Genomic DNA, 27,009 nt, shown 5'->3' on the forward strand with positions numbered 1-27,009 from the left:
AAGCCTCAGCTAACTTTTATGAAAAATTTGTAAGAGACAGTTTCCCTTTTCTCACAGAACCTAGCAGGTCTTAGATATGCAGATCTCAGGTGCTAGCCAGGCCTGATCTTTGGGTTGTAGATTCCCAGCTCTAGGCAGGCTAGTCTTTGGTATGCAAAGCTCAGATACTTGTCTTGGGGATGTAGATTCCAAGCTCTAGCAGACTGGTCTTTGGGATGCAAGCCCATGTGCTTGTAGCTTGTGAAAGTGCTTGTGAAATGGGTTAAAAATGCTCAGAATTGGTCTTCGGCCGCCCCTCGCTTTCGCCCTGCCCCGCCCCGCCCCTAGGCTCTGGACCTCTGGCCCCGCCCCTAGAACTCGCCCTGCCCACCACCCGTCCTGCCCCGCCCCCTCGCCTTCGCCTCGCCCCGCCCCTAGGTTCTGAGCGTCCTGTCTCCATGGTTACTTCTCAGTTCTGCACCGTGCCCAAGGACTTGACTGAGCCCTGCAGTCACTGAACAGAACAGAGGTAGAATCGGACCGACTGACAGCGCTACCTGTTGATTAGGGCCAAGGCGGTCCTCTTCGGGGCTCCGCGCCCTAAACCCCGCAGGGTTAACTCGGCGCGGCCCGAGCCGGGACCCTGGAGGCCCGCGTCTCTAAGGGCTCGGGTGGACACTCTCGCAGCCGGCGGCTAACGGAAACGGCCACCACCTCGGAGGGACGCGCCCCGGCGGGCCCGCAGGTCAGCGCCCCACTGTAGCGACAGGGTGCGAGCCCTTGTGCAGAGCCAGTTCAGAGCGTTGAGCAGAGCTCATGCTGTGCGTGCAGGATGCTCCTCTTCCTCCCTGCACCGCAGGGTCCCAGGCCAGGGGCGCCCTGAGCACACATGGGGAGTAAATCGCGGGCACTGCGGGCTGTGGCTCAACTCTACCCCCCTCCAACAAAAAAGAGAGCCCCTCTACCCATCTAACCCCCACCCTCCCAAATCCAAAGACCAGAAATGGATACTGAGTGCTTGGTTTATGGGATGGAGCGAGCACTCGGAAAGGCAATAGGGAGTCCTTACGGAATGTCCCAGAGTGCGCGTACACACACACACACACACACACACACACACACACACACACACACACCACGTACGTTGTGAGTCGTTGTCACAAGCTTCTGTTTAAGCTCGTACTTATGTCACGGACTATTTTAACCATTACCCATGCCAGGGACGGACTGAACTTGTCCTCCAAGGTGAGTCTGGGAAGTGGCTAGTAATAACTAAATTTTTCAGGTGAGGAGCCGTCTTAGAGGCTAGAGAATGATGAGGGGATGATGCAACCCGGCAGTCTGGTCCTATTGTGGAAAGTACCAAATGTTCCTTTGCCTGAACATTATGGAAGCAAGCCTTAACTGTAATCTTTCTGGGATTGTCTTTGTTTTTTTTTTACTGGAGAAGTTCCTGCGTCCTGTAAATGATACTTTAGTAAATCTGGGCGCTTGGTAACCATAGCAAACGTTTTTTTCTGGTTAGAAAAACTTTCAGAATTAATTAACGGGAATTCATTTTTTTCCCCCACCAGGCCTAGCTCTCACTTTGTTTTGTTTCTTTGCTTTTCTTTACAATCGAGGAATCTTAAGTTCTAACAAATGCAGGAAAGAGAATTTAGATGATTCAAATAAGAATCACGGGGATTGCTGGAGACATAGTAGAGTTGGTAGGGTGCTTACCTTGTGTGTCACCCAGTCAGGTTGATCCCCAGCACCTCATTTGGTCTCCTGAATCCCACTGGGAATGATCCCTGAGGGCAGAACAGGAGTAAGTCAGTCCTGAGTACCGCCAGGCATAATCCAACCTAAACAACAAACCTAACAAAAGATAATCATTTTCTGATTCTCATAGAATTATGAAAAGTTATATAGTTAATTGTGGAATAAGCATTTCTCCTTTAGAGTATATGATTCTGCCTATTCAGGTAGAAAAGAAATTTTCATTAATTCTACCACTCCAGCTGCTACCAGACTATGCAGTTTCTTTAAAAAATCACGACTTAAGTGCACTTTTGGTCAACAACATTAAGTAAAAAGGAGACGGAAAGGGGTCAATTCTTTGAAATTGCGTTTGCTCTGTCAACAATTGCTCTGTCAACAATTCTTCAGCTTAATAATCAAGTAAGGTAATGAAAAATAGGAGTGGAGACAACAAATACCAATACATTAATAATGATCCAATTCTTAATTATATAATAGAGGAATAACCTAAAGAGGAAGAAATTATATATATGCATACATCTATATCTGTCTACCTATATACAACTTTTAAAGAAGTTCATCATTGTTTGTCTTTCTAGGCAGAATGCCTCCCACACAAGCAGAGAGTGTGATAAAGAATATAATTCGAGAAATAGGACAAGAGTGTGCAGCTCATGGCGAGACTGTTCCTGAAACTTTGGTGGCTTTTATGGTGAGAATGAATACTTCTGTGGATTGCTATTTGTTTTAAAATGTCTTTAAGAGGTAACCACTTTCCTCTATTATGCTGTAAAACCATCTTAGGTGTTATTCTGTATGTTGAGAATGTATTGCAATCATTGACCGGTTAGTGGAAGTATGTTTTTAAGTCTGCAAGGCATGTCAGGGCCTGGAGGGAAAGCTTGGGGTCTGGAGAGCAGGTGCAGTGAGCATCAAACTGGATCCTGCCATCTGCCTCTAGCTGAACACTTTCGGGGTGGCCCTAGTGCTCCCCACCACAGTTAGGCTCCAGCAGGGCCACTTACAGTCTGGGGTGGTGTCTGGCCCTCAAGGACTTCTGGGGAGTTCTCTCTCTTGCCAATGTATATCAATTTTAGATTTACAGATACTGGTTTAGAATTATCTTGATGAGTTTTAGAGACTTCAAAAAACTTTTGTGTTGAAGTTTTTTGAGCCACACCTGGCAATGGTCAGGGGTCACTCCTGGTTCATTGCTCAGGGTTCACTCCTGGCGAATTCAGGGGAACATATGAGATGCCGGGGATCAAACCCAGGTTAGCTGCATGCAAGGCAAGTGCCCTACCCTACCACTGTTGTATTCCTGCTGTTTCTATTGAAGTGTTTTTTAAAACATGTATCATTGTGTGCTCTTGTAAAAATTGTTCATTACTTTGGTTTTCCTGTCCTTGCTTTTGGTTATCGATGCAAAATTAAAATATCAAAAAATATGCAAATAGTTTTCCCAGCATAAGAACTAGCTGTTACGCTGAACATGTTGCCCCATTAAATTTTCTGCTATCATATTCAACTTTCATGTTCATTGCTTCCTTTTTTCAACTTCTCTTGCAAAAGTGTTGGTAAGGTGGAGAATAAGAGAGACAGCTAAATAATTAACTCCTGAGTAATTAAGAGGTGGTTGTTTAAAATAGAAATGTTGATACCAGGGGCCAAAGTGATAGTATAGAGGGTGGTAGGGTGTTGAATGCAGGCTATCTGAGTTTGATTCCTGGCACCCCAGAGGATCCCTGAGCCTGTTCAGGAGTGAACTTTGAGTGCAGTGCCAGTAGCTCCTGAGCACCACTAGGTGTGGCTCAAAAATGAGAGAGTAAGAGAGAGTGGGGAGTGAGGGGGAGAGAATGCACATAACCTAAATTTCATAAAATATGCAGCAAATTAACAGATTCTTTCATAATCATAGGTGAAAGCTGTCGTCTTGGATCCAAGTAATGGTTTTAACATCGAAAGAACCCTCCTAAAAAGTGATGTGCAGAAACTTGTTAAGGTAAATCATCATTTTCAGTTGAAAATGCAGTATTTATATCAACCATTATTGCTTTCAGCCATATGAAACAAAATAATCCAAGTAGAACAATGGTGCAAACAAATGAGGCATTCATTATATCAGAAACAAAACTAGCCTAACTACAGAGACTAGTTTCCTGTCTTCCTGCGTCATCACAGTTGGCATGTACGATTTCCGTCTCAGGGACACAGGATAGTTGCTTCACCTCTAGGCAGGTATAACGGGGAGAATACAGAGGGCAAAAAGTGTGTACTAACTGAATATTTTCTATCTGAAAAACAGTATTTCCCCACCAAGAATTCCTCCTGTCTGCTTGCATATATTTACCAGAATAAAGTTGTAAGGGATCCAGGGGCATTAATTGATTTTTGAAGTAAAATAGTTTTATTTAAAGAATAAGAGGAAGGAGGAAGGGAGAGAAAGAAAGAGATGAGAGGAGAGGAGAGTGAGATAGAGAAAGAGAAAAGGAGAGAAAACTTATTATCCAATGTTACATTGGGAACATTAACTGTCTTTCATTATACTATGAAGTTACATAAAATTAATATTTATAAAATTTATTAATTCAATATAATAATTTTTCAATTCTAAAGGAAATCCAGAAACTAAAGCAAAGATAATACATAGAACTCAAGTAGATGTGCCTGTAAATCATATTTAAGAACTAAAGAAAGCAAGATCTTTAGATACCATTACTGATTTGTATGTATAATTTGACTTCACTGACTATAGGGACATTAATATTTTTTCTATATGTATTTCCTAAGAATGCAACATCATTTTTATTCTTCTGGGCTTAATGATTATAAGGACATGGAACAAATGTCCTCAAATTTATATTCCGAAAGGGAAAACTGATCCCCCTCCTCTTATACAGACAATAATTCAGAGTGGACCGTAGGGCTCTGTGGACACTGGAGGTGTCACAGGAGACTGGAAAGTAGAGAGATGGGGCATCAATTGTTAGCCTGAATCTTCAGGACAGTCTAGAGCTACTTCTTCCCGGGGTAATTTTAAATGTAGTGCAGTGCATGTTTTTGACATAAGGAAATTGATTTTGATTGTCAGTAATTTTTCTTGGAAATCTATGGAGGACAGTGAAGGAGGGGACAGGATATAAGTTTTTGTCTTGCCATGAGTTTTGGATTTTTCCCCCCTCCAACTCAACTAAGATGGAAAAAAATTCAAACCAAATATTTTTGTTGTCCTTTTGGTTTAGTTTTGGAGCCACACCCAGTTGTGTTCAATCCTAGGTTTACTTGAACCCAGGTGACTCCATGTAAGGCAAGCATCTTTCGATCTCTATACTCTCTGGCTCCCAATATACTTTTTTTTTTTGCTTTTTGGGTCACACCCAGCGATGCACAGGGGTTACTCCTGACTCATGCACTCAGGAATTACTCCTGGCGGTGCCCAGGGAACCATCTGGGATGCTGGGAATAGAACCCAGGTTGGCAACACGCAAGGCAAACACCCTACCTGCTGTGCTATTGCTTCAGCCCCCTAATATACTTTTAATATGACATCTATATAAACCAACAGTAAAAGGTAAAAAAGGTAAAGGCCCTCCCGTTGATCGTCGATTTGCTCGAGCGGGCCCAGTAACGTCTCCATTGGAGACTTTGTTGTTACTGTGTCTGGCATATCCAATACTCTCGGTAGCTTGCCGAGATCTCTGAGAGGGGCGGAGGAATCGAACTTGGGTCGGCCATGTTGGCCGCTTGTAAGGCGAACGCCCTACCCGCTGTGCTATCGCTCCAGCCTCCAGCAACCAACAGTATATATATAATATACATGACTAGTCCTTCCACCCCCCCCACACACTTTTTTATCCCTCTGTTAAAAATTGTGTAGAGCCAATGAAAGTCTGTGTTTTGAACAGTGCTTTTTTACCTCTAGGGACCCAAGTACACATTCTCCATGTAGGGAGCAATCCTCACACTTGCTCTTCCCTCCTTCCTGCTCAGAAAGCAGGATGGCTGCTTGCAGAGAGGGTCATGGAACAACTGACAGGTTGCAGTCTCTAAAAGCTCAGCAATGAGATGGAAAAGAAGTTACAAAATAGACTTACAAGAAGAAGAGTACAGGAAAAGAGAAATTCTGGTTAATTCTCTAAAGGGGCAAAACAGAGAGAGGGAGTACATTATTTACATGCAGGTAAGAGGGAGAAAGAGAACATTTTGAAGCAGAATGCAGGGCTAGACAAATGTGTGAGCAGAGGAGGATTAGCTGCAGTAGCTTTTAAGAAGACTGCTCAGAGTAACAAAAAAGGAAGGTGTTCAAGGGTCAAATAGTAATGAAGAACTCTAGATGAACCGAGCATCAGCTTAATGGAACAATATTCAACTTTCAGACTGTGTGGGCTGACCAAAGTGTCAAGTTTCTTGGCTTCAACTAGACCAAGTGGCTATGGTGATATTGGTTGACTGGGGGAAATGCATTATTATTTTATAAAGGTTGCTGTTTGGGTGATCTACCAAGAGTAAGTCCTCAAACAGAACAAAAATAAAGGGTGGATTGGTAGATAAGTATCAGAAACTATTACTGGTGTTTCTCTTTGGTTTTTAAAATAACTTCTGAAAATACTTCTTAGTGCTTCAGAAAATATAAGTAGAAACATTCATGGATTATTCTTTTCTAGCTTTGTACAATTCGGCTATTGGATACTAAAAATCCCTCCCTGGACACCATTAAAATGCAGGTCTACTTTGATATGAATTATACAAATCGAGGTAAACATCCATCTACTCTAATACCTTTTTTACAAGTGATTCATATGGTATTTCAGGTAAGGGGAGCTTCATTTGGTTGACACTGAACATTTCAACTTTTTGTGCCTTTCGAAATTTTTTCTAGTTTTGAAATAACGTTGGAAATCATAAATTTTAAAAGATAGCTTCTGTGAGCATTAAAAGTTAATTTTTATCATTATTTCCATAATAATGTTTTTAAGTCTAATTTGCCTTATTTATTTACTACATAATACATTACAATTAAAACCATTCCACCTAACAAAGATTTTAATTTGATTATTTTAAAATACTTAATTTATATTTTAATTTTACAATACTTACCTACTTTTATAAATACCCCAAAAGAAAAGCATGGGAAATTTAAGAACATATATTTTTTTTTAAAAATTTTTAAAAAATTTTTTATTTTTAAAATTTTTTAAAATTTTTATTAGTGAGACACCATGAGGTACAGTTGTAAACTTACAAATTTTTGTGCTTGGGTTTCAATTATACAATGAAGAACAAATATTCTTATACAGACATCTTAATGCCTACATCAAAAACAAATTGGGGATGGGGGAAAAAAGGAAAAATAAATTCAATATGCCCTGGATAATGCAATCATTAAATCATTATGAACCTTTTGCTGATTTTCATTGCATTTTTAACCCTTTATGTGTATCAATTATATAACGTGTAAAAATCATATTACATATTGCTATATTAAAAACGTGAGCTCTCTCTCTCTCTCTTCTCTCTCTCTCTCTCTCTCTCTTCTCTCTCTCTCTCTGCCGGGGTGTATGGGTTTGGACTACAGCCAGTGGTGCTCAGGGCTTACTCCTGGTTCTGAGCTCAAGGATCACTCCTGGTGCACTCAGGGGACCATATGGAGTTCTGGGGATTGAACCCAGGTTAGCATGTATAACTAACAGGAATATTTGCATGCACATATGCATGAACTCTGTGAGGGTAGATAGATAGGTAGACAGATAGAAAGATATATATTACTGGCAGATAGCTCAAGCCCATTCAAGGCAAGCATCCTGCCTGCTGTACTATCTCTCTGACCTCTGAAAACATTTCTTAGTTTATTTTTATTATATATTTTTATTTTTATTAAGAGCATACATAGGACCTACACATGGATGATATGATAAATAATAATATAATAATACCCTTATAACAATAAAGTATCTTAATTTGATGCAAGAATTATACAATTTTTGGACTGTGTTTACTGCCACAATTAAGCCTATACCTTCTATCATGGGGGAATGAGCAGGGACATTTGGGATGCACATAGTTCTTGATGCACCATCATATTAACAGTAATATTACTCAAAAGAGATTTTTGTGTTACCCAAAGAAAAGCATACATAACTGACAGGAATATTTGCATGCACATATGCATGAACTATGTGAGGCTCGATAGATAAGTAGACAGATAAATATTTATTACTGGCAGATAGCTCAAGCCTAAGGCCTTACACATGCAAGGCAAGTGCACTATTACTGAACCATCCTAGACCCCTAGATAAACTTAAAGTCTCATATTTTGGGGCTGGAAAATAGTTAACTGGCTGGAGTGCATGATTTGTATACAGGAGCCCTGAGTTCAATCCACAGCACCTCATAGTCCTCCAGCCTGCCCTGTTTTTGAGTACTTCATCTCAAGAAAGCATTATTTTCATGCAGGAGAATTGGTCTACCAAAGCTCTTTTTAAAAATTTTTTAAATTTGATTTATTTTATTATTATTATTATTGCTTTATTATTATTATTACTTTTGCATCACATCCAGTGATGCACAGGGGTTACTCCTGGCTCTGCATTCCTCCTGCATTACTCCTGGCAGTGCTCAGAGGACCATATGGGATGCTGGGAATAGAACCCGGATTGAACGCATGCAAGGCAAACGCCCTACCTGCTGTGCTATCACTCCAGTCTCTGGTCTACCAAAGCTTTTTTTTTTATTCAATGTCCCACTTCCTTATTGTGAAAAGAATTCTAAGTATCAAATGTATTGAATGTTGTTATTTGCCAATTTTAGAGGAATTTCTTGAAGAGCATCACCGGGTCTTGGAGTCCAGATTGGTCTCTGTTACCAGAGAAATTACAGATAACAGAGCTAGCACCAGAGAAGAGCTAGGAAGTCTCTACCGAAAAATCGTCAGCTATGTGCTACTGCGCTCTGGGCTTGGAGCTCCTACAGATATCAAGATTGTCAGAGAGGCAACAGGTGAAAAGTATACACAATCTCCTTTCTATAAGTGGACATATGTGAGTGCTGTATCTAATTTATGATGTTAAATTACAAGCATTGAAGACTGAAGTTTCCTTTTATCTGGAAGAAAAAGAAAAAGAAAAGCCCAGATAAGAGGTTAAAATTTAGTCATATTCTTTTTATACTATGAACTGTAGAACCCAAGGTGAATAGTGTTATTTTACTTAAAGTTATGGATATCTAGGGACTGATTAATCCTTATTAGGGGATTATTAATAACTCTAGAAATATAGCGGGGCTGGAGCGATAGCACAGTGGGTAGGGCGTTTGCCTTGCACGGGTTCAATTCCTCTGTCCCTCTCTGAGAGCCAGGCAAGCTACCGAGAGTATCCTGCCTGCATGGCAGAGCCTGGCAAGCTCCCTATGGCATATTCGATATGCCAAAAACAGTAACAACAAGCCTCAAAATGGATACGTTACTGGTGCCTGCTCGAGCAAATTGATGAACAACAGGAGGAAAGTTGCTACAGTGCTACAGAGATATAGCTAAGGGTGCCAGGCTGACTGAGGAAAATAGAGATTCCATATCATGAATATGGTCAAGCCTTTCACCTAAAGTGTGTGACAGAGAAGGACATGAATTTATCAGCAAACACTTGTCCATTTTCACCCTTATGATTAGGAATAGGAAGCATCTCTAGCCTTTCTATAATTTTTTTTCCTTAAATATTCTAAGATTGTAGACACATTTGTCTACAGAGCCTTACAGATAAATTCATTGCTGAAACAATTACTGATAGACGCTTACCTATTGAAAATGAGCTGTAGGTAAGTCTTGTGTGTTTTTTGGTTTAGGGACCACACTCAGGACTTACTCTTGGTGTTTGGGACTTACTCCTGGCTCTGGCTCTGTACTCAGGGGGTTCATTGGGGTTCAGGGAACCATATGAAGTGGTGGCAATTGAACTCAGGACAGCTGCATGCAAGGCAAATGCCCTATCCCCTGTATTGTACTCTCTCTCCAGCACCAAGGAACCAATAGTTTTATACTCCATAACCCAATATGACATATGAACAATTTATGGAAGTAACTGTAAAGACAAGTCCCTTAAATTTCTGTTCAAAGGAATTGAAGTTCTAATTTCTTTTATTGTTGTCCATTTGGTGGTTTGTTTTAGCTGCTCTACAGAGTATTTTTCCTCAGGCTGAACTTGTGACATTTCTAACTCTTATGAAGAAGGACAAAGAACGTCAGTTGAAAGAACTCACCATGATTGTAACTGGAATTCGTTTATTTAACCGAGACTGTGGGAAGGGAGGAGAAGGCATTGATGACTGTAAGTATATCGTTAGTTTAGTTGTATAGATTACTATGATTTAAAACTTAATTTTCATAGTAAGAAGACTAACACACAACATGCCATGGGTTTTACTTAAGGATTGTAGTTTTGACTGTTTTTTTAGGTTCAGCTAAGACTGTTTCTTAGGTACTGCCCAGAGACCAAAACCCTCCGCTATGCCCCAGTTCAGTGGGCTTTGCAGTCTTTACTCCAAGTCATGTACCCCAAAGGGTGTAAAACTCAATGATATAAAAATGAATTTGCCAATGATCACTCTGGACAAGAACTGAGTGCTAAAAGTAGGTAAAGGAATATATATGATAACTTTTCAGTACTTGTATTGCAAACCATAATGCCCCAAAAGGGTGGGGGGATGGAAAGGGGGGAGAGAGAGAGAGAGAGAGAGAAGGAGGGGTCGTCGGGGTGGGGAGAAAGGGAGAGGGGGAGGGGGCGAGTGGGAGAGAGGAGGGGAGGGGAAAGGAAACGAGAGACAAGAGGGGAGGGGAGGGAAAGTGAGGAGAGGGAAGGGAAGGGAGAGAGGGGGGAGGGAGAGAGGGAGAGAAAGAGGGAGGGAGAGAGGGAGATAATCTGCCTAGAGACAGGTTGCTCTGGGGTTGGAAGTGGCAGGAAGGGAACTGGGGACATTGGTGGTGAGAAATGTATGCTGGTAAAGAGAAGAGTGTTGGGACATTGTATGACTGAAACCCAGTCACAAAAACTTTGTAATTGTGTATCTCACAGTGATTCAATTTAAAAGCAAAAATAAAAAAAGAAAAGAAAAAATAAATTTCATCATAAATTTCATCATGGATGCAGCTCAGTGGTAGAGCATTTGCCTTGCATTTGTTGGGCCCTGGATTTGATCCCTAGTACCACAAAAATAATATATAAACAAATAATCACCTTGAAAAGAAAACAGTTGTTTATGCAGTTTGTGGAATAAAAGGTTTAAGAGGTGATACTTGCTAATTTATAGATCTAGAAGAACTTACTATGCAGTTACATAGTTAATGCATTCATTACTTAAAGCTTGAGATTACTGATGAAATATTCATTTAGGAATTACAAGTAAAAATATTTTTCTTATGAACTTGGCACACATGTAGGTTCACTGGTAAAGTGTTAGTCTTTAACAATTCTTTTTAATCTAGTAAAATTGAGTAATTTTTGGATTAAAAACGATTAAAAACTCAACTTCTCATTCTTCTGGTAGTTTTTCATTTTACCTATGTGATTATTTTGTTTTTCAATATCCCAATAGACTTCCTTGGGCTACAGAGACAGTACAGGGGGTAAGGACCCTGCCTTGCACATGGTTGTCCTCAGTTCAATCCCTGAATCACATATGGTCCTTTGGGCACTGCCAGAAAAAGATTCCTGACTACAGAGACAGGAGTAAACCCTAAGAGCTACTGTGTGAGCTCAATTTCCAACCCCCACCAAAAAAAGCCCAATAGATTTCTTATGTTGCCCACTAATTTTTTCCCTGTTTTCACAAATAGAAAAGAAGGTATGTAGAAGAAAAGGTAATAGTAACTTTTCTACAAGTACCTCCTGAAAAGCGTATAATACCCAAGTCTCCTTTTTCTTTGACATTTACATATTTTGGTTGCCATTCTGATAACATTTTGGTTTATACAAGTTTTGTTTGGTTTGGCGCCACACCAGGTGGTGTTCAGGGCTTATTCCCATTTCTGTGCTTAGGGATCATTCCTGACAGGACTTGAGGTGTTGGGATGAAATCTGGGTCTGCCATGTGCAAGGCAAGTACCCTACCCATTGTACTGTCACTTCAAACCCCGTGTAAGTTCTTTTTAATTCTTTCCTTTATTACCCTACCCATTGTACTGTCACTTCAAACCCCGTGTAAGTTCTTTTTAATTCTTTCCTTTATTTCTTAAAACCCATGAAATGCCTGTTATTAATATGGTTGAGGAAATAAACATCTCTCAGTTTGATACTCAAAATATGACTTCTTTTTATATCCCTCTTGTGCATCTCAATACACATTTGGAAACAGTGCCAGCTATTCTGCAGGAAGCGATTGAAGCCACGATTCAGCATATTAATGACCAGCTTCAGAGTGCCCAGGAGCAGGCTTACTGCTACACAGCCATTCTTGAGAAAGTCGCAAAGAACCCCCTCTTGGGTGTAGAACTTAAGTCATATATGTTGAAAGAAGCACTATATAATATACGACAGTATGAGGTCTACTTAAAGATCATTCTGGTAAGTTCATGTCAGGGGATTTGATTCTTTTTCTATAAACTGTATCATCTGTGTATATTACAGGACTCAAACAAGAGGTAGAACTGATAAGAAGGTAACCTTGGGAGCCGGAATAATAGTACATCAGATAGAATATTTGCCTGGCATGTTGCCAACCCAGGTTCAATCCTCGTATCCCATATGGTCCTCTGAGCACCACCTGGAGTGATACCTGAATGCAAATCCAGAAATAATAATCCCTGAACATTGTTGGGTGTGCCCCCACCCCCCAGGAAAAAAGCAAAGAAGACAACTTAAATAACTGATGAAATTTTCTTACATCTGTAGGACTAGGAACTGAAATGCTAATGGGGTTTTGAGTATATCTTAGGAATCAGTTTTATAAGCATTGCTTCTTTGGTGGGTTGATTGTTAGAATGTTGAAGTCAAGTTGTCTTACATGTACAACAGTATGCCAGGCCAGGCTGGAAAGATCACTCAGTGGGCTGAGTGTATGCTCTGTATAAGGGAGATTCCTCCCACTGCCTCATGATCCCCAGAGACAGAGCCTGGAGTAGCCCCTGAGCATCATCAGATGAGGCCTCTAAACCAAAAACCAAGTAGTGGCAGCAACAACAACAAAAACAGTACTGTTAGTACTGTAAGTGGTGCTAATGCAGTGCAAAGTTATACTGCATGGTTTTGATTCAGAGCAAGTGTCTAACATACTGTTTTGTAGGTAGTTGGAACTCATCATTATTATTGTTATATTTTGCACAGTGGTAGGGCATTTGCCTTGCGCGCAGCCAGCCTGGCCGAGCCAGGTTCGATTCCTCCACCCCTCTCGGAGATCCCGGCAAGCTACCGAGAGTATCTTGCCCGCACGGCAAAGCCTGGCAAGCTCCCCGTGCATATAAATTCAAGCTCAATTGTATAAATTCAAGCACCCCGTGATCATAGTTCTATACCTAATTTAATATTTAATATGATATATGGTAATATATCATATTACTGTAGCACTGTAGCACTATTCTGTTGTTCATTGATTTGCTCGAGGGGGCTCAGTAACATCTCCATTATGAGACCTGTTGTTACTGTTTTTTGGTATATCCAATATGCCATGGGGAGCTTTCCAGGCTCTGCCGTGCCGACGGGATACTCTTGGTAGCTTGCTGGGCTCTCCAAGAGGGACAGAGGAATCGAACCCGGGGGTCTGCATGCAAGGCAAATGCCCTAACCACTGTGCTATCATATCACTCCAGCCTGAATATAGTATATAATTATATAAGACTGTCCTTCCATTGTTCATTGATTTGCTCGTGTGGGCCCAGTAACGTCTCCATTGTGAGACTTCTTGTTACTATGTTTGGCATATCAAATACATCAATGGTAGCTTGCCAGAGTTTGCCATGCGGGCGAGATACTCTCGGTAGCTTGCCAGGTTCTCCGAGAAGAGTGGAGGAATTGAACCCGGCTCAGCTGGGCCATCCGCGTGCAAGGCAAACACCCTACCGCTATGCTATATAATCATTTATTATAACATTTATTCTCTTAAGAATAAATGTGATCATTTAAAATTTGGGCCAGAGTGATAGTACAGTGGGTAGGTCACTCACTTTTCATGTGGCTGATCTTGATTCAATCCTCAGCTCCACATATGGTCCCCCAAATCCCCAGCAGCAGTAATCCCTGTGCACAGAGCCAGAAGTAAATCCTGAGCATCGCTGGGTGTCATCCAAAGCCAAAAAAATTCAACAGTTGTAGATGGTGTTTTCAGATGATGATTGTTGTTTCAGATTAAGGAGATTGGGAGATTTACAGTGGTTAGGGCACATGCTTAGCATGGGGCTGAGCTCTGTTGGATTTCCAGGACCACATGATCCCTGGAGCAACCCTGGGTGCAGCTGTGCAGTCCTGGTGTGTGTGTGTGTGTGTGTGTGTGTGTGTGTGTGTGAGAGAGAGAGAGAGAGAGAGAGAGAGAGAGATGGGGGGTGAGACAGAAAGGAGGGGGATGACAGGGGAAGGGAGGGAGGGAAACAGAGAGAAGAGGGGGAGAGAGAAGAAAAGGAAGAGAAGAAAGAAATTTATTGTTCTTCTTTCAATGTGATTTAATTTTTTTCCTATATCCTTGAATCTGGGGCTGGAGCGATAGCACAGCGGTAGGGCATTTGCCTTGCACGCAGCCAACATGGCCGACCCGAGTTCGATTCCTCCGCCCCTCTCGGAGAGCCCGGCAAGCTACCAAGAGTATCTCGCCTCACTGCAGAGCCCGGCAAGCTCCCCATGATGTATTCGATATGCCAAACACAGTAAGAAAGTCTCCAATGGAGACGTTACTGGGCCCGCTCCAGCAAATCTACGAACAATGGGAGGGCCTTTACTTTACTTACTTATCCTTGAATCTGATTTTATTGCTACCAAAATAGGTGAGGAATGGGAAAGTAGGAACTCAGATAAGCTTTATCATTGAATCTATTTTTGAGGATAGTACTTAGATACTATAATAAAATGCTTGTGTATATGTTAGAAGAATTCTAGCTTGGGTTTTTTGGGGGGGTGCGGGGTGTGGGGGTGTGGGAGAGTTTGATGGGGCCATAAGAGGGATGCTCAGGAACAACTTTTAGGTCTATGCTTGAGATAACTCTCGGCAGTACTCCAACCCCACCAGGAGTAATCCCTGAGCACTGCTGAGTGTGGCCTAACCACTCCCCAAAAAGAGTTTCAATCTACCCAATAACTATTTCTGGAGCTCCAGTTTCATTTCTGTCTTGTAGGGTATATTGAGACTGATTCCCAGTTTTCACTGAACTTACCTTCAGAGGATGCTGGGAAAGTAACAATTAACACTTTTTTTGTAGTGAATTTATACAATTTTAATGCAAATATGTTATCTACATAGTCAGATATAATTGCTTGTGGTGATGAATTGGATATGATGGAAAAGCAGTTTGGAGCCCAGCTAGAACACTTAAAATTGACAGTAAACTCAAAAACAGCTGTCCCAACTTCACAAGTCTTTGTAAGTATTTTTCACTAACTTTGCCTTTATTCAGCATATTTTTGGATCCTGTCAATTTTGATCAAAGGTAATTACAGTTATGTTAAAATGCTAAATATATATTAGTTGTATACAAATTGATGCTTTCATTTATAGAGTTGTATAAGAGAATTGATTCCTTTCCCAGCCAATTACTGAATTAAAGCAAATTCATATATATCTCTAAGAACTATAGTATCACTATCAGTTGTAGCAGTAGAAATCGTTTCCAGTACAGTGTTGAAACTGTGTTCCTGATAGTTGCTTAGAAATTGCCTTTAGCAAAGAGACAATGAGACCTTCTAAAGAGATATAATAATCATTTTGTTTACCAGGTCTGTACTTGTACTGACTTATAATCTGCCCCATTTTATGGACAAATCTGAAGTACTAAGGAAGTACAAGGTTCACACACTATTGTATATAGACCATTTGAGTGTGTGTTAATTTTTTATAGTCATTCCTAATATTTGGTTTTACAAACCAGGAAATCAAGGCTAAGTTGTCTCATTAACAATGAGAAACTGATTAACTTTCAATTTGAATATTCTACATATCAAGTGGTCTTAATAAGATTAAAAAATTTTAATTCTTACGAGATAAAAAAAGATCAGTAACTGGTAGTTCACAAGATTAATCTCCAGGCTTTCTAGAATTTTTGTCTCTTTGTTTTGGTTTTTAAGTCACACCCAGGACTGCTCTGGACTACTGGTTCTGTGCTCAGGAATCACCCCTGGTGGGGCTCTGGGGCTCATGTGGGATACTGGGAATGGAACCTGACTCTGCCACGTGCAAGGCCAGCGCCCTACCCACTATACTATTGCTCAGGCCCCAATAACTATCTTTCCAGAATAGTTTGATTGTGATTAAAGCAAATAAATCCAATTATGGACCACATTTAACTTTGAAAATAAAAAAGATTTTCCATTTGACATTTTGGTTGTTTATTTAAGAGTGGGAAAAATTAATTTTATCAAAGAATACCATAACTGTAAGTTATTACTCATAAGTGTGAGCAGGTCAATACACTCTATTTTTTAATTTTAATTTAATTTTATTTTTATAAACTAGTTCACAATATTTGATTATATTTAATATTTGAACACCAATTCCACCACCATTACACCTTCCCACCACCATATTTTGGACGTTTCCATCCCGAACCCCAATCCCTGCCCCGAAGCAGAACCAAATTAATTTATTTTGTATTGTTTGTTATGAATAAACCACTGAAAATGTTCCAAAAACTTTCATTAGAGGAGAGTGTGTGAAGATTGTTGTATTTCACCCAGGGGCCATTAAGCCCTTCTATAAGAGATCACTAATATGTTGTTAAGGGTTGAGCCTTGTGTGTTTTATGTGTGTGTGTGTGTGTGTGTATCTGGAAAAATATATTTTCCTCTAAGATTGGTTGTCTTCTACTTTAAACCTCATCAAGTGTGGTGCGCTACTCTTGGAGCATGAGTGGTAAGAGGAATTCACAGCTATTCGGTCCAGGGATAGGTTCACTTGTGGGTGAGGCTTAGCCCAAGCATGTGGAGAGTGGCCGTGAGCAGGGTGGCAGTTGAGTTCTGGAGGTTTTTGGCTACTGGGGCGGGGTCCCTTGGGGAGGGGAGGGGCCTCACCTGCCCTCCTCTGGGGTACCCCCAATGAAACAACCTGGCACGGGCTCCAGGGGCAAGGCTATGGCAGTGTCATTTTATGCTCTCTTCCAAGAGAGGACAATGAGTCTCTGGATCCTGGCAATTGATGAGATTATCTGGCACCAGCCAGAGATGGCTTGTGGGTGTGACTGCGAGTTCCCTGAAATGCTGGCGGACATGGGCAAAGGTCACCCCTTCCCGGTTCCATTGAATCAAGCAGGTCTATACTCTTAGCAGTAAAAATTCCCCTTTGATATTTTGGAGTAAGCATTCATAAGTACTTTTTAGATGATGTTTGGGTTCTTTTGAGTACACTAAATGTGTTTGGGTTTTTTGAGTAGACTAACTTTATGACAATCCTAAAAATAAAATTATTTGAAATAAAAATGTTTATTTTCTCATAATTAATGAGACCAATTTCTATCTAGATCCTATTGTCTCTCTTAATGAGGTTATAACTTAAGGAAAATTTAACTTGCTTACAAATAAAATTTGTCTTTATTTTTAAGAGTATAGTGATTTTAATTTTATTAAATGGTTATATTTTGGAATTTCCCCTCTTTTTCCTCAGCCCACCTTCATTGCACTTTCAAATCTGTGGACCTGCTTTCAGGATGAAACGGTTTTGATTAGTATCCTCAGTAATTTAACTACTCGCCTTGAGTCATTTCTGGGCACTCATGATTTACTCTTTCCTGAGAAATTTTTGCTAAATCTTCTTGATGGAGCTACAGTGAAAACTGATATAGAGAGACTGAAAGAACACATGGGTAATTGAAATAATCCACTATTTTCTCTTCTCTTAAAATTTTTACTAGAACAAAGTCACCTTTTGTTTTAAAATATTCGTTATATTTTTCTGGCAACTATCAAGCATCTAGATTCTAAAAGTACTAGTGTCCATTATAGAAAATATAGAGAAAAAGAAATCATGCAAATCCATTCTTTTTTTTTCTTTTTGGGTCACACCTGGCAATGCACAGGGGTTAGTCCTGGCTCTGCACTCAGGAATTACTCCTGCCAGTGCTCAGGGGAACATATGGGATGCTGGGAATCGAACCCGGGTCCTCCATGTGCAAGGCAAACGCCCTACCCACTGGGCTATCGCTCCAGCCCCGCAAATGCATTCTTACTGTCCAACAATAACTATTCCTAATGTTATTGTTAATGTTTTGGTTAATAATGGTTTTCTGTGCTTACTATAGTATCAGTGACTTTATTATTGATTTGCTGTATAAAGTATTTTAATCCTTGCTATATTGATTACCAAATAAGTGGAATGCATGAAGTTCCATTTATTTAAAATTCAATTTGCTACATATCTACTTTAGATTCAGGTTGAAACTTGAGTCAATTTTTTTCTCTGTAAAATTATGCTAATTATAGTCCCTTTAAGAGATGCATTTATTCTGATTGGAAGTCTTTTGTTCTGTTTTGGAATGGGGAGGCACATTCAATAGTGCTCAGTGATCACTCCTGGTGGGACTCGAGGTACTGCATGTGGTACTGGGGATGTAATCTGGGTTGTCTGTGTGAAAGTCAAGCACTCCCCCACACTATGCTATTTCTCTGACCTCTGGGATGTCTGTATCAGTAAACAACTTTTTTTTTTACCTTTTCTATCTCAATAGACAGTTTCTATTGCTATTTATCACATTATATTGCCTGTTGTTATGAGAACTTAAATTTATTTTTACTGTTAACTCACTATTTTTAAAATTTTTTTAAATTATTATTAGTGAAACACCATGAGATACAGTTGTAGATTTACAATTTTTTGTGCTTGGGTATCGATTATACAATGATCAAATACCCATCCCTCCACTAGTGCCCATTTTCCACCACCATGGATAATATCCCTCCCCCGCCCATCCCTCCCATCCCACCCTGCCTCTGTGGCAGGGCAATCCCTTGTGGAGAACTTAAAATTTTATTTAAAAATTGTGAAAACATTGTCCAGGGTTTGAGTTGTTTCCTAAAAGGAATTTTCCTAGTAGGTAGAATTAGATAGATCTCTCTAAATTTTCTTTTTTAATTCTATTCTTGAAAAAGTGAATAAATATTTTAAGAATGTTCATTCATTTGGGTCATGGGGGCCAGGTGTTCAGGGCTTACTTCTGGCTTTGTGTTCAGGGTGATATCTGTGACTGAACCTGGTTGCACATGAAAAGTAAGTGCCTTAACTCATATAGTCTCTCTCCAGTTCAAGTATTTTTATTCTTAAACTATTAGAATACATAAAATTTGAAAACTAAGACATAGACATTTAAAACAATCCTTACATTGAAGTTTTTTCTATTTTATAAATCACATTTATGCAAATACTAAATGAAATTTTAAAAGTTGGCCTCTTCAACAGTAGATATTAAACTCAACCATGTTGGCTACAGTTTACTTGCAACTCTTTAGATTTACACATGTTGAGCTGTCACCATACAGTAAACCTTTTTATTCATGAGAACATTGTCTAGCTACTAGAGTGAATTGAGATATTCACTGAATTTAATTTACATTTCTACATTCCATCACTGTTTAGTGCATCTAGACATAACTTGAGAAAAGAGTACAGGTCTATTTCCCCCACACTCTTTACTTTAAGTTGTACTCACAAGTCTTTTTGTGGTGTTTGCTGTTCGGCTATAGGAGTCAGTCACAGGGGACATCTCTAACCACCAGTTCTCGGACTGTATTGTTTTGCAGATATAGAAAGTTTGAAAACCTCGGGTCCACTGCCTTGGTTGTATCTGCTGTTTCCATAGACTGGTGTGCAGACAGGTGCTGATCCATAGGTGTACAAAGGTTAGCTAATAAGCTAATAAGGTTAGCCGAGAGGAGGGCAAAACCCAAGAATCTTGGGGGAACAGTTTTTTTAAAAATAAATATGTAATTTTTACATGTGTAGAAAATTTTAGTCAATTTGCTAATCAATTTTAACTCGGTGTAAACCAAACAACACTAGGGAGAATTTTTTTTTTTAATGTAAAGTACAAAAATTTTCCGGAAACTAATAAAGCAGGTAAAGAACTTTGTCTTGCATGTGGATGACCCGGGTTTGATCCCCAGCAACCCATATAGTCCCCCAAATACCATCATGAGCAATTCCTGAGTACAGAGCTGGGAGTAATCTCTGAGCATTGCCAGGTGTGGCCCCCAAATAAAACAAAACCAAAAAGCAAAAACTAAAAACAAAACTCACCAAATAGCCAATACCGAAATTTATGCCTTTTCAAAATTAAAGTAATCAGAATTCCTTCCTTTACTCTTCCTGCTTCATTCCCAAATGTTCTAAAAATCAGTGGTCCCAATACTGACGCATCATTTTTATTTTGGTACCTAGTATGTTATTAAGAACCCTACTATTTAAGAATGAAGTTGCTTTATCTTTACTTTAATCTCTTGTGCTCATTTTCTTGAGTTGTTTACTCTTCTCATTGACAAATTTTTCTTGTACTCATTTTAGAAGAGAGAGTCCATTTGGCCGATTTCAAAAAACATGAATGGCTTTTTCCAGAAACAACAGCAAATTTTGATAAACTTGTAATTCAGTATCGAGGATTTTGTCCTTTCACATTTGCTACAGAAGGTGGTCTTCTCCTTCCAGGTATGCCAATGAAATATCACTCCCCTGCCCCAAGTTTTTTTTATATGAAGTGTTATCCCTGACATTAACTTTTAATTTTTATTATTAAAATTCTTTTAAAATTTATTTTGTATTGCATAGGTTATAATAGTTTCTGTATTGTCTTACAGTTGTAATGCTACATCACAGACTCCAACACCAGACCCTCTTTATTCCACACACACTTTTTTCAAGCATTATAGACTCTGATGCATAAATAAGGAAAGGAATTACAAAAATGATACAGATAAATCTTCACTTTAAATTGCTCATGATAAAATTTGATAGGCTGCTGTAAATTGGAAAGGATAATTAAAGTGATGGAATGCCATAAAATCAAAAGAAGAGAATGACCTTTATAAAATGACTTACAAATCATAATAAAGTACTCCAAACCTGTTACCAATATGGCATTACTAAAATATAGCATCTTTCAAAGCAATTACTTGAAAGAGAAACAAGACTTTCTTCTTTATTTTTTTATTTTATTTTTTTATTGAATCACTGTGAGATACAGTTACAAGATTTCATGTTTGAGTTACAATCATACAGTGATCAAACATCCATACCTCCACCAGTGCACATTCCCACCACCAGTGTCCCCAGTATACCCCCTTCCCACCCTCCCCCTTCCTCCATGGCAGACAATTTCCCCCATACTGTCTCTCTACTTTGGGGCATTATGGTCTGCAATACAGATACTGAGAGGTTATCATGTTTGGTCCTTTATCTACTTTCAGGACACATCTCCCATCCCAAATGATTCTTCTAACCATGATTGTCTTAGTGATCCCTTCTCTATTCCAGCTGCCTTCTCTCCCAGCTCATGAGACAGGCTTCCAACTATGGGGCAATATTCCTGGCCCTGTGCCTACTGTCACTGGGTATCAGTCTCAAATTATGTTATTTTATAAATGAGTGCAGTCCTTCTATGTCTGTCCCTCTCTTTATGATTCAGTTCACTTAGCATGATACTCTCCATGTCTATCCACTTATAAGCAAATTTCATGACTTCATCTCTCCTAACAGCTGCACAGTATTACATTGTCTAAGACATACCAGAGTTTCTTTAACCAGTCACCTGTTCTCGGGCAGTAGGGTTGTTTCCAGATTTGGGCTATTGTGAACAGTGTAGCAATGAATAGGTGCAGATGTCATTTCTACTGTGTTTTTTTGCACCCTCGGGCTATATTCCCAGAAGTGGTATTGTGGAGTCATATGGAAGCTCAATTTCTAGTTTTTGAAGGAAAGTCCAATATTGTTTTCCAGAAAAGCTGGAAAGTCCCATCAACAGTGAAAGAGCGTCCCTTTTTCCCCACATCCATGCCAGCAATGGTTGCTTTTGTTCTTTTGAATGTGTGTCAATCTTTGTGGTGTCATGATATCGAAAGAGAAACAAGACTTTCATGTTTATTAAAAATACCACTTTATGATTACATTCCTTTCACATAGGTAGGGATTTCTGTATAAGATTTCTCAAGAAATAACCAAAATTTATCAAGTAAAATTTCTCTATGAGGTCTACATTATTAAAGCTTCTCCAAAACAAAGAGTAACTCAGAAATCAATATGAAATTATTATCAAATAAAATTCTGTTGAATTGGTAATAAGAGGAAACTGCTAGGATTAGAATTATCTGACAATTGTTTTTATACTTTTATTTTTTTTTTGCTTTTTGGGTCACACCTAGCGATGCTCAGGGGTTACTCCTGGTTCTGCACTCAGGAATTACTCCTGGCGGTGCTGGGGAAACTATATGGGATGCTGGGGATTAAACCCAGGTCGGCCACGTGCAAGGCAAATGCTGTTTTTATACCTCTATACAACTAACCTCCTCCCTCATTTTCTGTTATTTATTTCTTTTTTTATGTTTTGCAATTGGGTATCTTTTTCATTACAGAGCATTAGTGTATATAGACTAGAGAATTCACAAATTGTCTCATTTAAAATTTTATCTTTTATAATGATAGTAATACTATCATGGGGAAATGAGAGTAGAATTTGGAAACCTCTTGAGAGTCACTGGTATTGGGGAGAAAAAAATAAGCAGCCATGAAGAAGTATAAAGCTATGGGGTTTAGGTGCTTCCCCTCCCCCCTTCTCTTTGCTGTTCTTTCTGTCCTTTCCTTTTGCTTTCACCTGTCCTCTCTTACCCCCTCCTCCTTCCCAAATAAGGTTGTCATGAGAAACAACAGAGAAAAATGACCATGAATATCAATAGTGGTAGCTGGTGTGGTTGGGAAAAACTATAGGTTTAGGATTCAGAAGAGCATGGTTTCTAATGCTAGTTGTACCACTAGTAATAGTGTCACCTTCAGCAAATCTCATGCCTTTTATGGACTTAGGTTTAACACCAGAAAAATGGAGCACCCCAGTGTCTTTTAGCTTCCACCAACAATAATTCTGTGAAAGAGAAGTAAAAAGTAGAATGGCTGTGGGATTGTGGGTTTCAGAATCCTCTGATGAAACAAGAGCTTATTACTTTGTTTCTGTTTACACTATTTCTACTTAATGCGTTATTATTTCCTGAGCACAGCAACTTTGCCTCAGAGGAATTCAGTAAGACGCCTCTCCTTCCATGTGGGACCTCAGTCCATGTGGCTTAAGTCCCAAAGTGACACTAGCACTTTACAGATGATGTCACCGACTTAATTGTCACCACTGTGCCTTGCTCATTACTCCAGCCCCACTGACTGGCCTTCTATTCTAGCTACTCTTTTTTTTTTTTTTGCTTTTTGGGTTACACCCAGGTTGCACAGGGGTTACTCCTGGCTCATGCACTCAGGAATTACTCCTTATGGTACTCGGGGGAACCATATGGGATGCTGGGAATCAAACTCAGGTCGACTGTGTGCCAGGCAAATGCCCTACCCGCTGTACTATCACTCTAGCCCCTCTAGCTATTTTTGAATATATATATATATATATATATATATATATATATATATATATATCTTTACTTTTGGTTTGGAGCCACACCCAATCTCATGCTCAAGGGTTACTCTTGACTCTGCAGTTCTGCAGTCAGGAATTACTCATGGCAGTACTCCCATGCGACCATCCCATATGGTCATATAGGATGCCAGGAATTGAACGAGGGTCAGTGGTGTGCAAGGCAAGTGCCCTACCTGCTGTACTATCTTTCAGTCTCCTATTCTTTTGTGTTGTTGTTTGTTTTGGGGTTACACCTGGCAGTGCTCTGGGGACCATATAGGATGGATGGGGATCAAACCCAGGTTGCCCATGTGTCAGCAAGTACTCTACCTTCTGTACTCTCTGTGCTCTCCCCCCTTCCCATCCCAGCCCTGTTCTTGAACTTTCTAAGCCCATTTTTACCTCCAGATGGAGTCACACCTTTGTCCCTCATTTTTTTTTCAGCCTTCCCTGGTCAGCCAGTTTAAAATTCCAATCTCACCCTCCTTTCTTTCACTCTGTGTTTAACCTGAATTGTTTATTTTTTGTCCTGCGGTACTGGTAATTTTCTGGCCTGCGCCATTGATAATTTTCTGGCCTATGGTATATTTGCTGATTGCTTGACATCAAGGGCTTTGCTTTCTTCTATATTATATCCTTTGCCAGGAGTTGATCAATAATTTTGAATAAATAAAGCATATTAATAATATAATATTACTGTCCCATATAATTTTCACAAGCTGTGATGTTTAACTACTTATGAAGAAATTTTTAAGAGTGTGAAATATTTTCTAATTTATAAATTTGTATTTTGGAAAAGAGGCTTCATTTTTGTTGGTCTTAAGGAATTAAACAGTGCTTGAAACAGTTTAGTTTAAGAAGATCTGAAAAAACCAGCTAGAAGACTTAGTGCTTCTTACAAAAGATTTTTAAATGTCTTATATCTGGATAGTAAAATATTTAAAAAATAAAATCACAGCTAAAAATGAGAATACATAATTTAATAGTAATTTTACATAGACTATAATTTTACTGACTTTCAAATTTAGATATACTAATATATAAAATTTATATATTTTATATAATTTATATATAAAATTTATATATTTTTTGGCCATACCTAGCAGTATTTAGGATTTACTCCTGACTCTGCATTCAGGGAACCATATGGGGTGCCAGGGATCAAACTCTGGTTAGCAGTGTGCAAGGCAAGTGCTCTACTGGCTGTACTATAGTCACTCCAACCCCAACCTAATCATAACACGGTATCACGGTATCACGGTCCTCCCGTTGTTCATCGATTTGCTCGAGCGACCCAGTAACATCTCCATCATAAGACTTGTTGTTACTGTGTTTGGCATATCGAATACATCACGGGTAGCTTGCCAGGCTCTGCCGTGCAGGCGAGATACTCTCGGTAGCTTGCCGGGCTCTCTGAGAGGGGCAGAGGAATCGAACTCGAGTCGGCCATGTTGGCTGCGTGCAAGGCAAACGCCCTACCGCTGTGCTATCACTCCAGCCCTAATCATAACATTTTATAGGTAAAGGTAAAGGCCCTCCCGTTGATCGTCGATTTGCTCTAGCGGGCCCAGTAACGTCTCCATTGGAGACTTTGTTGTTACTGTGTTTGGCATACCGAATACTCTTGGTAGCTTGCCGGGCTCTCCAAGAGGGGCGGAGGAATCAAACTCGGGTCGGCCATGTTGGCCGCTTGTAAGGCGAACGCCCTACCTGCTGTGCTATTGCTCCAGCCCATAACATTTTAAGAAAATAAAATATTTATTTTCTTTTATTTTAATAAAATAAAAGCCTAAGTTACATGTAAAAAATGGAATGTATAGGGAATGATTCTGTGAATGTATTATGAATATAAAATCACTTAATATTTCAAACTTAAGTCAATTTCTTTTCTTTGTTTTCAGGAAATCCAGCAATTGGAATTTTGAAATATAAAGATATGTATTATACTTTCAATACCAAGGAGGCTGCATATTTGTTTTCAGATAATCCTGAAATTTACATTGATGCAATTAAAGAAAAGGCCAAAAAAAATGCAGAATTAATTCAACTACTAGAACTTCATCAACAGTTTGAAACTCTCATTCCATATTCTCAAGTAAGCACACACTTGATTGTTTTGTTTTGTTTTGGGGTACACCTTGCTGTGCTCAGGGCTTACTACTGGTTCTTTGCCCAGGGATCACTCCTGGTAGGGCTTGGGGGAATATATGGGGTCCTGGGGATTTAACTCAGATTAGCCATGCAGAAGGCAAATGCCCTTACATGCTGTATTATTGCTATGGCCCCAGAGAACACTTGGTTTTTAAAGAATTTATGACATTAAAAAATGTAATTGAGGAATGAATCAGTAGCTTAATATACCGAGCACATGCGGGAGGCCTGGGTTCAATTCCTGTCACCACATGGCACCCCCAAGCATGGCCAAGAATGAGCACAAAAGTAAGTAGTAACTCTTGGACACTACAATTGTGTTCTGAAAACAGTAAGTATTGTCAATTAAATAAAGTTATATATTGGTTTAATTTTATACTCTAGTTATATATAAAGTTATACATTATAACTATATGCTTTGTTTTTGATGTTATTAAATGGTTTAAAGTAAGGCAGAGGGGGCCGGAGTGATAGCACAGCAGGTAGGGCGTTTGCCTTGCACTCAGCCGACCCGGGTTCGATCCCCGGCATTCCATATAGTCCCCCAAGCACCGCCAGGAGTAATTTCTGAGTGCAAAGCCAGTAGTAACCCCTGAGCATTGCTGGGTCTGACCCAAAAAGCAAATAAATAAATAAATAAATAAATAAAAATAAAAAAAATAAAGTAAGGCAGAGAATGGCTCAGATGAGGGCCTTTAAAGGTTATCTGAAAGGGATTCACATCTGAAGAGGGCAATGAATGAGATCTACAGAATTAGATTTTCTTCTTTGTAGAGGAGGTTTTCCTCTGTCTATATTAAATTCACAAAATCAGTCAGAGCCATAAACATTAGTCCAGAAAAAGAAATACAGTTTGCTCAATAATTATGAGTTTATTTTCACAGCTGGTGTTTATAAAAATATTCCATGTTAAAGAAAATCTTATTTTTTCTACTATTTTGATCAATATATTTTAGATGAAAATTGTTGAGAAACAGTATATAAAACCAATTACAAAGGCTGAAATTGGCACACAAACAGATACACATATATTGCCACCAACAATTGTGAGATCATATGAATGGAATGAATGGGAATTAAGAAGAAAAGCAATAAAATTGGTTTGTAACAATATTTTCTATAGTTATTTGGGGGAATTTTAATATTTTATTACTAAAGAATTTGTAAGTTAAATTATTTATATAAAATGTTTTCTAAAAATTCTTTGCTAGTATAAAGATGATTAGAATCAGTTATTATTTTCCAGCTTTACATTATAAGATTTTCTCATTTAAGCATATTATAGAAATACAGAAGCATAAAATTAATCTTAAATTATATCTGCCGATAACTTGAACAATAATAGTTGTTACCCCCTCTCCCTTCCCCTTTCT

The 27,009-nt window shown here is 39.3% G+C and overlaps 1 protein-coding gene across 1 annotated transcript in view; it reads left to right on the forward strand.

Annotated features, from left to right (window-relative positions):
• The first annotated feature begins 611 nt into the window (after positions 1-611).
• The window catches only part of CFAP206 (cilia and flagella associated protein 206), a 28,604-nt gene continuing 2,206 nt past the window's right edge, over positions 612-27,009 (forward strand). The window contains exons 1-12 of the mRNA XM_056125162.1: positions 612-724; positions 2,322-2,434; positions 3,641-3,724; positions 6,387-6,477; positions 8,530-8,718; positions 9,882-10,040; positions 12,064-12,272; positions 15,151-15,270; positions 17,503-17,701; positions 20,392-20,532; positions 25,387-25,580; positions 26,593-26,736. Of these exons, the coding sequence (XP_055981137.1) occupies positions 2,327-2,434; positions 3,641-3,724; positions 6,387-6,477; positions 8,530-8,718; positions 9,882-10,040; positions 12,064-12,272; positions 15,151-15,270; positions 17,503-17,701; positions 20,392-20,532; positions 25,387-25,580; positions 26,593-26,736 (1,638 nt within the window). The 5' untranslated portion in view covers positions 612-724; positions 2,322-2,326. The remainder of the gene's footprint in view (positions 725-2,321; positions 2,435-3,640; positions 3,725-6,386; positions 6,478-8,529; positions 8,719-9,881; positions 10,041-12,063; positions 12,273-15,150; positions 15,271-17,502; positions 17,702-20,391; positions 20,533-25,386; positions 25,581-26,592; positions 26,737-27,009) is intronic.

Source organism: Sorex fumeus, unplaced genomic scaffold (genome assembly GCF_029834395.1).
Source record: "Sorex fumeus unplaced genomic scaffold, SorFum_2.1 ptg000054l, whole genome shotgun sequence".
Lineage (NCBI taxonomy): Eukaryota > Metazoa > Chordata > Mammalia > Eulipotyphla > Soricidae > Sorex > Sorex fumeus.